This window comes from Euprymna scolopes, chromosome 9 (genome assembly GCF_053919585.1).
Source record: "Euprymna scolopes isolate OS-2025 chromosome 9, ASM5391958v1, whole genome shotgun sequence".
Lineage (NCBI taxonomy): Eukaryota > Metazoa > Mollusca > Cephalopoda > Sepiida > Sepiolidae > Euprymna > Euprymna scolopes.
Genome location: NC_136490.1, coordinates 131,860,365 through 131,873,452, shown reverse-complemented (window position 1 = coordinate 131,873,452; position 13,088 = coordinate 131,860,365). Strand labels below are relative to the sequence as shown.

The 13,088-nt window shown below is 32.0% G+C and overlaps 1 protein-coding gene across 1 annotated transcript in view; it reads left to right on the top strand.

Annotated features, from left to right (window-relative positions):
- Positions 1–13,088, top strand: part of LOC145284841 (YEATS domain-containing protein 2-like) — a 100,743-nt gene that overhangs the window by 20,841 nt on the left and 66,814 nt on the right. Inside the window, exons 2-5 of the mRNA XM_080133821.1 lie at positions 2,252–2,372; positions 3,569–3,666; positions 8,721–8,813; positions 12,408–12,638. Of these exons, the coding sequence (XP_079989947.1) occupies positions 2,279–2,372; positions 3,569–3,666; positions 8,721–8,813; positions 12,408–12,638 (516 nt within the window). The 5' untranslated portion in view covers positions 2,252–2,278. The remainder of the gene's footprint in view (positions 1–2,251; positions 2,373–3,568; positions 3,667–8,720; positions 8,814–12,407; positions 12,639–13,088) is intronic.

Below are 13,088 nucleotides of genomic sequence, written 5' to 3'. Positions count from 1 at the left end.
TTATGCCTGGGGTAGCCGTGTGTGTGTTACAGGAGGTTGTACATGACCAAACCATCTAAAATTAGCATTACAAGCGTATGCTGTATTTTCGTGGACATCGGCAAAATTACATACCTAATGTGCTTCAATAAGGCATATCATTTTTATTTGTGAGCCAATTTTTAAAAGAATTACGTTCATGAAAAGAGAATAGAATAAGCATTCCAATGATGTTAATTTATTTTTCTTTTATGCGTTCAATGATTTTATGCTCCAAGTTAAAAATGAAAAAAAAACGTAAAAAATGACAACAGCAAAAAGGGAAACTGTTTTTTCAATGTTTACATTTCATATGTTATGTTTGGATACAAATGCACGAGGTCAAATTTGATTGGATATGGCTGAAATTTTACAGGCTATATAAACATAGAAGTCCATCTCTACTGGACTTTGATTTATATTTTTACGACAAAGCAAAATTGACAAAGAATATTTCAAAATTGATAAGATAAATTGGCATATATCATCCATTTTCATATATATAATAATAGTTTCAGAATTATTTTCATGTATAATATGTAAATATTTGATAATTATTAATTGTGCAGAAATTTCTTTAAAATGTTATCTTTTATAGAAATTCAAATCCGCTTAATGGAAAAACTGTTTGCTAAACGCTAATTAATGAGTTTTGTTTGTATTCTCTTAAAAATAGAAAACTGTTTTTCTACGTTTGTTTTACTAGAAATTTTTTATTCTGAGTTTGTCAATTAAAAAAAATTTTCAAGTTTTTCAAATTTTATTTTCAAACAATACTATTTTGTTGTTTTTATCGCTTTTAGTACAAATGATGGCGAAATTACCGAATATCTTGAAATATTGAGGTCCGTAATTTAACCCACTTTTTCTAAAGAAAACTGTCCCTGGAAAAGCCTAAATTTTGGCACTGAAAATTCTCATAATTTTTTAACTACTGATGGTATTTGCATAACTCAAACGGTTTTAAGCATCTTTTACATAGCTCTTTTCATACAAGTTGATAAAATAACAATTATCTAAAAAGAAGAAATCAACTTGTAATGCTACTAAAATGCAGAGCATGTAAGACATCATAAATGCCACCAATACCAAGCTTCTGATAGAGCATGGCTGAAGGGATTCTTTCATTTGTTGCTCCATATCCACCTGATCATGGTACGGTCATTATGCTGAAGCCATTGCAAGAAATGGCAATGGTGAATTACTGAAAATAGACTCCTTTTATTGGAATGGAGTGTTTACAAGTGGCATAATTAATACTTAAGCAGGTTATGGTATCGTATGATTCGCATTCAGTTGTAATAGTATTAAGGAAGGTATGAACCCACCCTCCATCCTTGCCTAGCATAGCAACTTGTATTAAATGAATTGTTTCAGATAAGTATGGTGTTTGGAAATAAAATAAAAAGTGGATTATTTGCATCTTTTCAAATTTAGAATCATGCTTGTGCATTACAATTGGATATCTAAAAAAATTAAAAAAATGCATTTTAAATAAAAACACTAGTATTTTCTTACGTCATGTTGAAATTTGTAAAAATTTCAAAAATTGCAAATGATTGAATAGAAGATACAAAAAAATAAATATTATTGATCCACCATTGTCTAATTTGAAATAGTGAAACTTAACAAAACAAGAGAGTTATGTCTCAATAATTATGCCTTAGACTTTTTTTTTTTAATTTTGCGCAAACATTAGTCATTGTGAATGTAAATTTTTGCCAGAACGGATTTTCCAAGATAACTCTGGTTGCTCCCCTGGGAGGCATTATATGGATAAAATTGCCCAAAATCGTTCGTCTGTTCACACTTTTCTCAATAACCATGCCTTGAATTTTTTGGAAATTTTGCACAAACATTAGTTACGGTGAAAGTAAATTTTTCACTCGTAGAAGGGAATTCTGCATGCTCAGCTTGTTTTTTCTTGAACTTATTTTTCTATTCAATCATTTTTCATAATTTTTGGAATTTTTACTGATTCCAACATGACACGTGTAATGGTGTTTTTACTTTCATATGCATTTTTTCTTTTAAGATATCCACTTATAATACACAAGCACATGTGGGATTCTTTTGTCAAATTTTAAACCTATACAGAATTTTAAGTTAATTCAATCAAATGAATATCAAGAAAGATTTTCCTTTACTCTTTAGCAATCTGACTTTATTCATTCAATATTTCTTTCATTGTCTTTTAATCATGATTTTCACTGTCTTTATTATTTTTTTCCAGAGCTAATTTTGTGATATAAGGAAAGTGATGGCCACAAAACGGGATTACTACAATATTGACCCTGACTATGAAGATGTTAGTGAACAACAGAATAAACGTCAAAGACTTATTGAAAAAGATGGTAAGTCAAGTGTGCATGCTAGAACAATACTTGTAACACGGCAGATAAAACTAATTACATGAACAGAACAGTTTTGTATCACTTTAGTATCATTTGTAAAGATTAAAATAAAGATATAATGCCATTAAGCCTTATGTCTGTAATCCTTATTCCAATTTTAATCAAAATCCATGACATGACTTTGATTTTAGAAAATGTTTAAAATTTAAAGCTTAAGGTTCTTTAAAAAAAAGTTTAAATTCAGGGAATCCTGTTAAATGATTATGGTTCAGATTTAATGCAGATCTGAAATGGGGCGGCGGGGCTCATGTTATTCTCGCACCCCCCACCCCCCACACACACAAAAAAAAGTTTAGGGTTCTCATCTACTTTTAAATGTAAATATAAATTTGTTTTTAATTTAAGAAACTTCTTGAATATTTCCTCTTTATGAATTGTATCCAGTATTTTTAATAACTCTTTATTTTTTGGAATTAAACAGGCTAGAGAAATAGGGTTAGTTTATTCTCTAGCCGGATTACATGTGTTGCTCTTATGGATGCCCCCCTCCTCCGCCATTAGACCTTCAAACATTTGGGTTGTGGTCAATTACAAGTACCTCTTTGAATATTCATGCAATGAACCCTGCGTCTGTAGAGATAAAGTTAGTCATGATATTCTTGTATTGCTATGGTTTAGTACAAAGTGTTGCCTCTAATACATGTCTCTTCATCTATTTTTGGTTGCCTCTAATACATGCCTCTTCACCCTTCATCTTTTTTAGGTTGCCCCCAATGCATGCCTCTTAACCTCTTTTAGGTTGCTTCTAATCCATGCCTTTTCACCTCTTTTTTGTTGCCTCTAATACATGTCTCTCATTCGAACTCTCCAGTTGATAATTTCAATGTTTGCTCTCAAAAAGTCCTATACCATTGTGCTAATTGTCTAACTCAGAAAGAACCCAAATATTCTATATGTAAGACATAGTGAGAATCACACTGACTTCGATTTTTTTATATATAAATTCTTGCTTCGGAAATAACCATGTTTTTCATCTTCTTTTTTTCTAGAATATTTTTATGCAAGAAATGTGCTCATTTTGATTTAAGTGTGTTTTTAGACTATTTGTTTTCTTGAAATTATACTTTCCAAGGGGAGATCACTTTGTCAAGTGCAAAAACTTAGTTTTTTTTTTTTCTTTTTCTTTTCTATCCTAGCCAAAGAAGAAACAATAAGAAAAATTGAAAATATTATCAGAAAGGAAATTTCTCATGAAATTCGTACCAGAGAAGACGAATTAAATCACATTGATCAGGTGAGTTTTTGTCTTTTATGAACTTTTTTGATGTTTTTAAAATGATCAAAACATTACATTTTCAGTGTGTAAAATAAAATAATGCTTGAAACAGTTTTTATTTAATCATTTTTAAAATAATAATTTAATTACAAAATTAGACCCACCATAATTTAACCATTTTGATTTCTTGATAATAGTTGAAAAATAAGAAATACTTTTCAACCTTTTGAAATTAGATAAGATTTTGAAAACATTTAAACTTTAAAATAGAAAGTCATTCTAGCTTTAAAATCCTTTGCAAATCTTCATATATTGAAAGTGTTGGAAATTATTACAAAGAATAGTTTTATAAATAAAAATTATATTTTTTTAACAAAATTAGTTTCAGTTCTATAATAATGTGGCTCAATTAATAATTTTATAACAAAGCAATATCATAATAATTAAATTGAACTTTCAATTTCCTATTCTTAAAAAAGATTTATAATTTGACTAAAAACATAAATATTAAAAAAAAAAGGATGGAAAGCAGAGACTTCCCGGCAATGCCAGATAGGTATGGTCATGTTAACATAAAATAATGCTCCCTGTTTGAAAACAACTGGTCATAAAATTAAATAGCAAATCATTTAATTTCTAAATTTTTTAGATGAAGATTGGTTATTTGTATTATTTGTATTCTTCGGACTACTGTTCTCATCTCGAGTGTGATTTTCACAACATTTCGTTCGATGTAACCTCCGACCTTCTTTAGATGTATTTTGTCGAACTTGGGAATGTGCAGCATGTGACACAGTGGTTTGAGTACTTGGAAAAATCAGTTTTAAAGGTGATATTCTCTTGAAGGTTGGAGCCTTAATCCTCAGTGTGGGCGACCGAAATCTACATTTGCGAATTACTTAGGACCTCTATCCAGTCATGGCTGATGGAACAAGAGCATGCTACCCCCGTAAAGTAATTCAAAATTCCGTTCAAATTCCTGAGTTCAACAGAAACATTCTAGAGTTCGACAAGATACACCTAAAGAAGGTCAGAGGTTACATCGATCAAAACATTGTGAAAATGACTCTCAAAATGAGAACAGTAGTCCAACGAATCCAAATAATTTGAACAAAACATTTCACATTAAATTTACATAGAAAATTCCATTTCCTTTTTAAAATTTATGGTTCTACCTCAGAATTCCCCTTCCCCATATAATTAAATGAAAATAAAGAAAAATCTGTATGATGTACATACTTCTGACAAACTAAAAACATATTCCAAAAATTATGTATATTGGTAAAATAGTTTTATTTTTAAATAGGAAAATAAAATTTTATTTTCCTATCTCAAGAGTGATTGTCTTTTCCGCCATTTTGCAAAAAGAAATCTCAATAAACCACAATAATTCATACTTAGTAAATTTATGTTGTAATGCCTACAAATTTCCATTAATTGCTTAATAAATGATTTTCTTTATGAAAAATAAAACTACTTGATCAATTTACATGATTTTTGGAATAAGATATTTTCATTTTGTCATGAGTAAACAAATTATACAAATTTTTTTTTTTTTTTTTTAATATTGGGGAATTCTAGACAAGAACCTATTTTATAATTTGATATATAAACTGGCAGGCCGCCCGGCATTGCTCGGTCATAAAATATGCTTAAATATGATATTTTAATTTATGCAGTTTTCGTATTTATCATTATAGAGCCAATTCTCTATTGATTATTATATTGTACCTAATATATAGTAGTGATTTCAAAAGTAAACAAAATATGACTTGGATGCCATCAGCTAGAATTGAAACCAACATTTAGTGCTCCAGCCTTAGTTGTTACCATTTGAGCTATCATCAAGCAGGTAAGAAATAGCTAAAAATTAACCAACTTTAACATGTATTCTTCTCTTTATACAAATCTACACAATTGTGCATGCATATTAGAGCACTTTAAGTCAACTTATGTCTGCCAAGTTCCAAGTTTGTCGGTAACGAGCAAGTAGCGTTAATTAGGTAAATATCCAATTTACACCACTAACTATAAGGAATTTAGATGAATACAAATGAAATATTTGAAACAATAAGGAATGTCTACAGCAAATAAACAATGACAAACATGGCCTGATTCAGACATCAAAGATCGATGCAGTTGTCTAGTATTTAAAGTGGTAAAAATTTTAGAGAACAAAGAAACAGGATTGTATAGATAACAAGAATGAAGGAGAGACAGAAAGTTGGGTAGTGGAACACAACGGATGTTCTAATCATGTAATCAATCGACATCTGAGAAGCAAGTCAGGTGTGTGTGTAGATTTGGATCATTGAAGAATAACATGGCGGCTTGTGGTTCAACCTAATAACGCTACATTTAAACCGTAATAGAAAGTATGCCTGTTTATATATATATCGCTTTGTCATCAAGGGATGCTTTGTGGATTGCAGTAGCAGTCCATTTAAAGAACTTTTTCATATAATGTTTATTCTATGCGTTAAAAGAACTGTTTATTGTATCTGTTTAAATAACTTTGCCTAGTTATATTATTTTCTGAACCATTTCTATTATTTTTTGTCAGTCATTTAATTTTGATTAGATATCTTGAAATAATCTCATGAAATCTGAGAAAAGCATTTAAAAAATGGTTCATACTGTGTAAATCACCTTAATTATAATAAAAATTCTATACATAGACTTCAGTTCCTAATGAGAATTAAAGTTGTGCCTAAAGATAGCTATTAATATGAAATGGGGTAGATGGGCTTTGCCCGGTCATAAAATATGCTTAAATATGATATTTTAATTCATCCAGATTTCGTATATATTATTATAGAGTTGTGATTTCAAAAGTAAAATAAAAAAAAAAGTATTTAGGTGCCATCAGCTAGAATCGAAACTGAAAGCAAAACTGTAGCATTCAAACGTTACTACTATATCAACGTGACACGCATATGAACTGATTCAAACTAAACCAAGATGAATGTACAAAATGCATAACAATTTTTTTTTTTTTCAATTTTGACCCATTTTTGACCTCTTAAAAACTATTTTAACTGGCTAAAGACTCATGAAAGAACAGTCTGTAAAAAATCCGATCGTTTGAGACCCGTAGTGCCGCTCTGCAACTTTTAGTTTCGGAAGAGATAGTTTGAAAATATAGAGACAGACAAACAGACAGATATAGTGAGTTTTATAAATTAGATGCATCAGTTATTAGATGCAAGCCAAACATAAAAGTTGTATCTTAAGCATGTAGTTATAATAACAGTTTCTCCATTTCTGTACATAATCCTTTCCATTATCATTGAGTTTTGCATGATCTTTTAAGCTGCACTGGTTGAACAGTAAAGAGCAAATGGTTATCATGTGGTTATCTTCTTCACATTTACACATGGTTGGGTTGATTTTGTAGCTTTGTTTGGCCATGGCAGCTTTTGATTATGATTGAATATCCTCTACTGGATCCATGCTGCTTTTGCGCCATGAAGGAATTTTTCAGAAGGGGGGATGCACATCCCAACTTGGGGGAAGGGTCATTTTTTTAGTCTTTTGATCCATAACTGTAGTCTGGTATTTTTCTATGTTGTTAGAGGATGGACATAGGCTGAAGACGCTTCTTGAGTTGAGTTGAAGGTTCATATCCGTGAAGAAGATAGCGTTCATAGCTTTTATAATCTCAATTCGATCGGCAATCTCCTATATTGATTTTATTTGATTTATTGGTGCTATTGCATTTTGTGAACCGGATGTCTGTAGAATTAGTTCCTCCAATCGGTAACAGTATGTTCTAAGCCCACTTTACATTCTCTTCTTTAGATTTCTTTTTTTTTTTTGATTAAGTCTTGCATCTCGTTTCAGATGCTATCAGTTTGTTCTTTTAACAATACTCTACGACTGTACTAACTTGTCCAACATAGATTAATTATTGTGTATTGCACTATGATTAAAATTAATAACTAAAAAGTTTTGGGGTCCTATTTTTCCTATTTTTCTTTCAATTTATCAAAAATCGTCTACTAATTATGTGGCTTCTCATTGGGTAACCATGTTTGTTGTCGCTTTCTGATTGGCTGATCAATTTGACCAGTGCTCAGCATATTCTGGCGGTTTGCTTCAATTTCCTTTTCCAGCCCTACAGAGCATTTCTAAGAATCCAGTTCACAAAATGCACCAGTACTGATTTTCTCCTTCACCTTTTTTTTTTTTTATTTTCTTTATACAACTCTTCAGCTACTATTAATAATTTTATTTTTGATTTCACTTTTTTATTTTAGATGAGTGTTCTTTTATCTCTATTAGAATGTCTTTTTTTTTTATATCTTTGTTGGTCTGTTCGATTCTTTTGATAAATCTTAACAGTCCAAAACAAAACAGTAAAACTTAACAGAAATTAGTCTGTCTATTGTGATAATAAGTCCTGAATATGTGCCTAAAATATAGGCTGAGATGACAAAGATATTTTAAAGTTACTTTAAAAAAGTTACTGATCCGGAATCTGACCCATGGTCACATCATCATCTTCCAGCAATTTACAGCAAGTTGCCAAAAAAGCATCCAAAAAAGAGGACATGATTAGCCAATCAGTTGTCAGCAGATAATGCTTTTATTAATAGGAAAAATATCACTTATTTGATATTACTCCTGAAAGAAAAAAAATTGTTTTCCATAGTAGTTTCCATGACAAGAAAATAATTGTTTTTGTTATTACAAAGAAAATTATTTTATTGAAACTTTTGTTGCAAAAAAAAATAAAAATAAAAACTTCTTAGATACTTTCCATGGAAAAAAAACCCCCTAGATTTTCATTCATAGTTGTTTTCATGTTTGTCTTAAAAAAAAAAACATTTCTTTGCAATATTTGTTTAAAAAAGAATTTTATATATTTTTCTTGAAAAGAAAAAGAAAAGAAATATGTCTTTTATAAAATTAAATTTACAGTAAGTCTTGTGTTGGAGTTTTGTTTAAATTTATTGCCTGCCAGTGTTCATGTTGGCTTTTTCCAGCTGCTTACTGTAAACTGCCGGAAGATGCCAACGCGAATTTTGGGTAAAATTTTCTGATTTTGTTTTTTCTTTTTTTCATTTCAGTCAATCTATCAAGCAAGACACCTGTTGGACCGTCTCAGAGCATGTTTAGTGGCCAACTATTACAGCAATGCCCCACAAGGAACTCTGTCTCAGGTTATTATCTTCTTGAAATACTATTGACATTGTTGGCAGCCCATGTGGAGAGAGGTGTTAAAAAAAAAATGGTAGTAGGGGGAGAGGTTAAAAAACAGTAGGCAGAGGTGCTTTAAAAAAAAAAGTGGTAGTAGGCAGGCAGGCTCGAACCCATGACGCGAAGGCAGAAAAGAAAGTGGAAGAAAATCTGATGTCCTTCCAATGCTCCATGACGCAACCAGAAGTCAAAAGCGTTCAAATGAAGTGACGTCAATCCAATCAATACAATGACTTGCAAAAATGGAGATGCAAAAAAACTGACCCCTCCCTGTAGAAAACTGCCCAGTTGAGGGTGAAGGAATTAATGCTTTTGGACAATTTTTTCATATTTGTCGTCCGAAAACCAATCTCCTGAGGATCCGTCACCTCTGGCAAAAGTTTTTGCAAGACATACAAACATACACACACACATTTTGCCTTTTCTATATAGAGACTAGCGGGGGTACCCGGGTGTGTGTGTGTGTGTGTAGGGAAAAAAGTGGCAGGCTCGAACCCGAACAGCGAAGGAGGAAAAGAACGTGGAGAAAAAGAAGTGTTAGTGGGCAGGTAGGCTCAAACCCGAAGCCTTGAGGCGAAGTCGGAAAAAAAAGTGAAAGAAAACATGACATGTTACCGCTATGCTAAGAGGGCAGAGGAAGTGAGAATGGTTGAAATTAAATGCTTAAAAAACACAAGTGCTTAAACGAACATCTGCTTTTGGCTGCAAGCCAGTTAAGCTTTATGCTTTCTGTGTATTTGTTTGTTTCTCCAAGATGTTGGGGAAAACCAGATCCCCATAAAAAGGCAGTGTCCAAATGAATAGCAATTGTCTGATATGACGGGTTTTCCCCACATTGATCAAAGCTCATTGCTTTCTACACATCACGGCACGGAGGGCCGAGAACACAACACCGCTTTCGTAGTTTCACTTTTATATACGAAAAACACGAACAAACATGCGAGAAGACAGAATAGTGGGAATTTTATAACATCAAAGTTGCTCAAATAAAAGATAGACACAACCTCCTTTCGTAAATCGGAGATATTATAATCTAGAGAGTATATAAAAAGTTCTAACAAATGCCCCCCCCCCCTGGGAAAACCATTGCCGGACATACAAAAAAAGTGCACACACATTTTCGCTTTTATATAATAGATTAGTCATAGGATTGGCAAGGAATTTTATGACAGCTAGATGTTTTGGGTTTATGATGTCCAGTGATAGTATAGTTGATAACGGTTGCAAGTTTGAGGCAGAAGAAAGCAGATGGTGGTTTGGCGGAGATGTTAAATGAATTGATCAACCGACTAACAAATACAGCTTCGACAGTAGATGTAAATGTGGATTTTAGTGTTAAAAAAATTGATGGTGTCACACACACATCCAAAGGGCAACTAATATTTACGGAAATTATCAGCATCTGTGTTTCCTTTTGTTTTTAAAAAAAAATTTTTTTTTTTTTATTGTATTTTTTATACTTATGAGCCAGTGTATCCCCTCGACAGTCGCCAATGTGTGGGAGACAAGTACACAACAGCCAGAATCGGAGAAGAATTTGAAAGAAAAAAAATCTACCGCACACATTGGGTTTGGCAGTCCTTGTCAAGCGAGGGAAGACAATGTAGTCTTGTCACATTCTATCCGATAAATAATAACAATAAACTACATAGAACAAAACAATTAAGTGTGAAAACGCTTCTTTTAAAAAGAAATCTCCAAATTCTTTATTTCATAACACGAAACACAATCTTTGACATTTGCCTTAATTAGTTCCCTACAGACATCCCTTTACAAATGGCTACCATGATATTAGCAATCCAATCTATGCTTATTTGAAGTTTTATAATATTTAGAAAGGTATGGTCCCCCCGCCCTCATTGTCTCTCCAACTATGGGTAAAATAAAATGACACTTCTTCTTTATAATAATGAAATTCGAAAATCAAAATATTGAATTTTAAGTAAAACCAATGGTATCTACTTAATTGTCATGCCGCGGTAATGAACATATCCCAAAATTACACAAAATGATAAAGTAGAAAATTAATTAATTATGAAAATAGTTTTCAAAGAAAATTAGCGTAAATTTAGTTTTTCAGAAATAAAAAAAGAAAGTGGAGTTCGAATCGTAACAGAGAAGGTAAATATTTACTGAAAACTTTGAAAATCTTACGCAAATTTAGCAAAATTCAGTTTTCATTAATTGTCTTCGAAAACTGTTTCCATCAATAATTAATTTTCTACCTTATTATTTTTCGTAATATTTGGATATGTTCATTACTGTGACATGGCAATTAAGTAGATACCATTGGTTTTATTTGAAATTAAATATTTCGAATTTTGCTATTATATTGAAGAAGCACCAATAAAATAAAATAATATCAAGGAGTAGAGTTCATATAGAAACGTTGTTTTAATTTGAATAAAATAAAATACGCATCAAGTGCACTTGAAAGCCAAATCACAACATAATATTAGAAAAATAAACAAATATTTTACTTGTTTGAAATTTATCACAAATTTATTTCAGAGGAATACTCCATCTTCAGTGTGTTCTTTTGTTTCTTTTTTCTCCTTTTCTTCTTCCTTGCCATGTTGTAAAGTTGGAGAAAGAAATCTGTTTTTACAAACAGAGCCGCACATTGTATCTAGCGGTTGTGTTTGGAAATGTTTAAACTGTGCGTAGGCAACGCGAGAATAACGTCAAGGATGAGAGTTCATATAGAAACTTTGTTTTAATTTGAATAAAATAAAATATGCATCAAGTGTGCTTGAAATAGAATAATATTCTTTTGTTTCCTCACGGGTGCATACATCATACAGATATTTTTTTTTTTCCTTTAACATAGGGAGAATTCTGGACAAGAACCAGATTTTTCCTGGACATCACAAAATCTTTGCACACCACTGCAAGGAATCCTGTTATGTAAAACTCAAATCCTATTCTGCTATGCATTCATACTTTTGAGAAAGGTATGAAACCATAATCCCAATCTATTGTTAATATAACAACTTGTGCTGAATTGTATATAATCGTGATCAGTTTAATGGCCATTTTACATGCTGGCATCTGGTGGACAGCTTTTAGAAACTGACTTCCGAATTAAACTATCTCTGACCAGATCTTTACTTATCCCCATTCTCTCAAATTCCTCCGCCTTACTTCCTCCCATGTTTTGTTATTCTTCCCCTGCAAACTAATCTTGCTACCTCAATCGTTATGCACTAACCCAAACGCTCTTATCCATTCTTTTAATGTGACCAAACTAACAAAGTCTCCTGTTTTTTTTTTTTTTTTTTTTTTTACATGGAGTTCACACATAACTTTCCATATTGTTTAGATTTAATCTTATAATGAATAATTTAAATGGAAATGGGAGGAGTTGACATTAAATATGGTTGATATGCCATAAAAATATTTTCTATCTCAATTTATTATTAAAAATTTTTTTTCAACAAAACTCTTTGTGAGAATTGGTAAAAGGGCTGAGATGTCCTAAATTAAAGTTATTTTTATGAATGATTATTTTATTTTTTTTTTTTTTTACAGTTGTATGTTTTTATTTTGTTTTTCAGGACAATTCTGCCAGCACAAGTGCCCCATTCATTCACCCGACAGTTAAAAAGTATTTGGGTAAACACCCATTAACATCCAAAGAATCGGAGGACAGACAAGTTTCGGAAAAGGATCCGTGGCAGGATAACAGAAGCAGCAGAGTTGCAGACAAATCTTCTCTTTCAAATGGTTCAAGTGGTGGAAGCAACCAGGCAGGAAAAACCAGCACAAACACATCTTCATCTGAAAGTGTATGTACAATATTTCTTCAGCATTATTTTCGCTAATTTTGAACTGAGCCATTATTATTGGAGATGAAAAAAAGTTGTTTAGTTCTATTCAGCTGCAAGAACTGTGACACCAGGGTCAGAAAGTGAGATTGAGAAGTCCCCCCCCCAAGCAGGGACACTCTGACCTGCAAAAATACCTGGGAAGCTCCATCAACATTCCCTAGTAAGGGCGCCTCAGGCACTTAGTAATAAACTAACCTCTTCTCAAAGAGAAAAGGCAAAGGTGGACCTCCTAGAACTGCACAGAACCAGCATTACACTGCAGTCAACTGGGACCAGGTCATTACAGGAATACTTTAATCTCTGTTGATTTTGGGGGCCGAGGATAAAAATCCCTAGCCGGATTGGAGATGAAAAGAAAGCACAATGTACCACTTTCTAACATATTGTTTGGCTTGAAACCAACTTGTC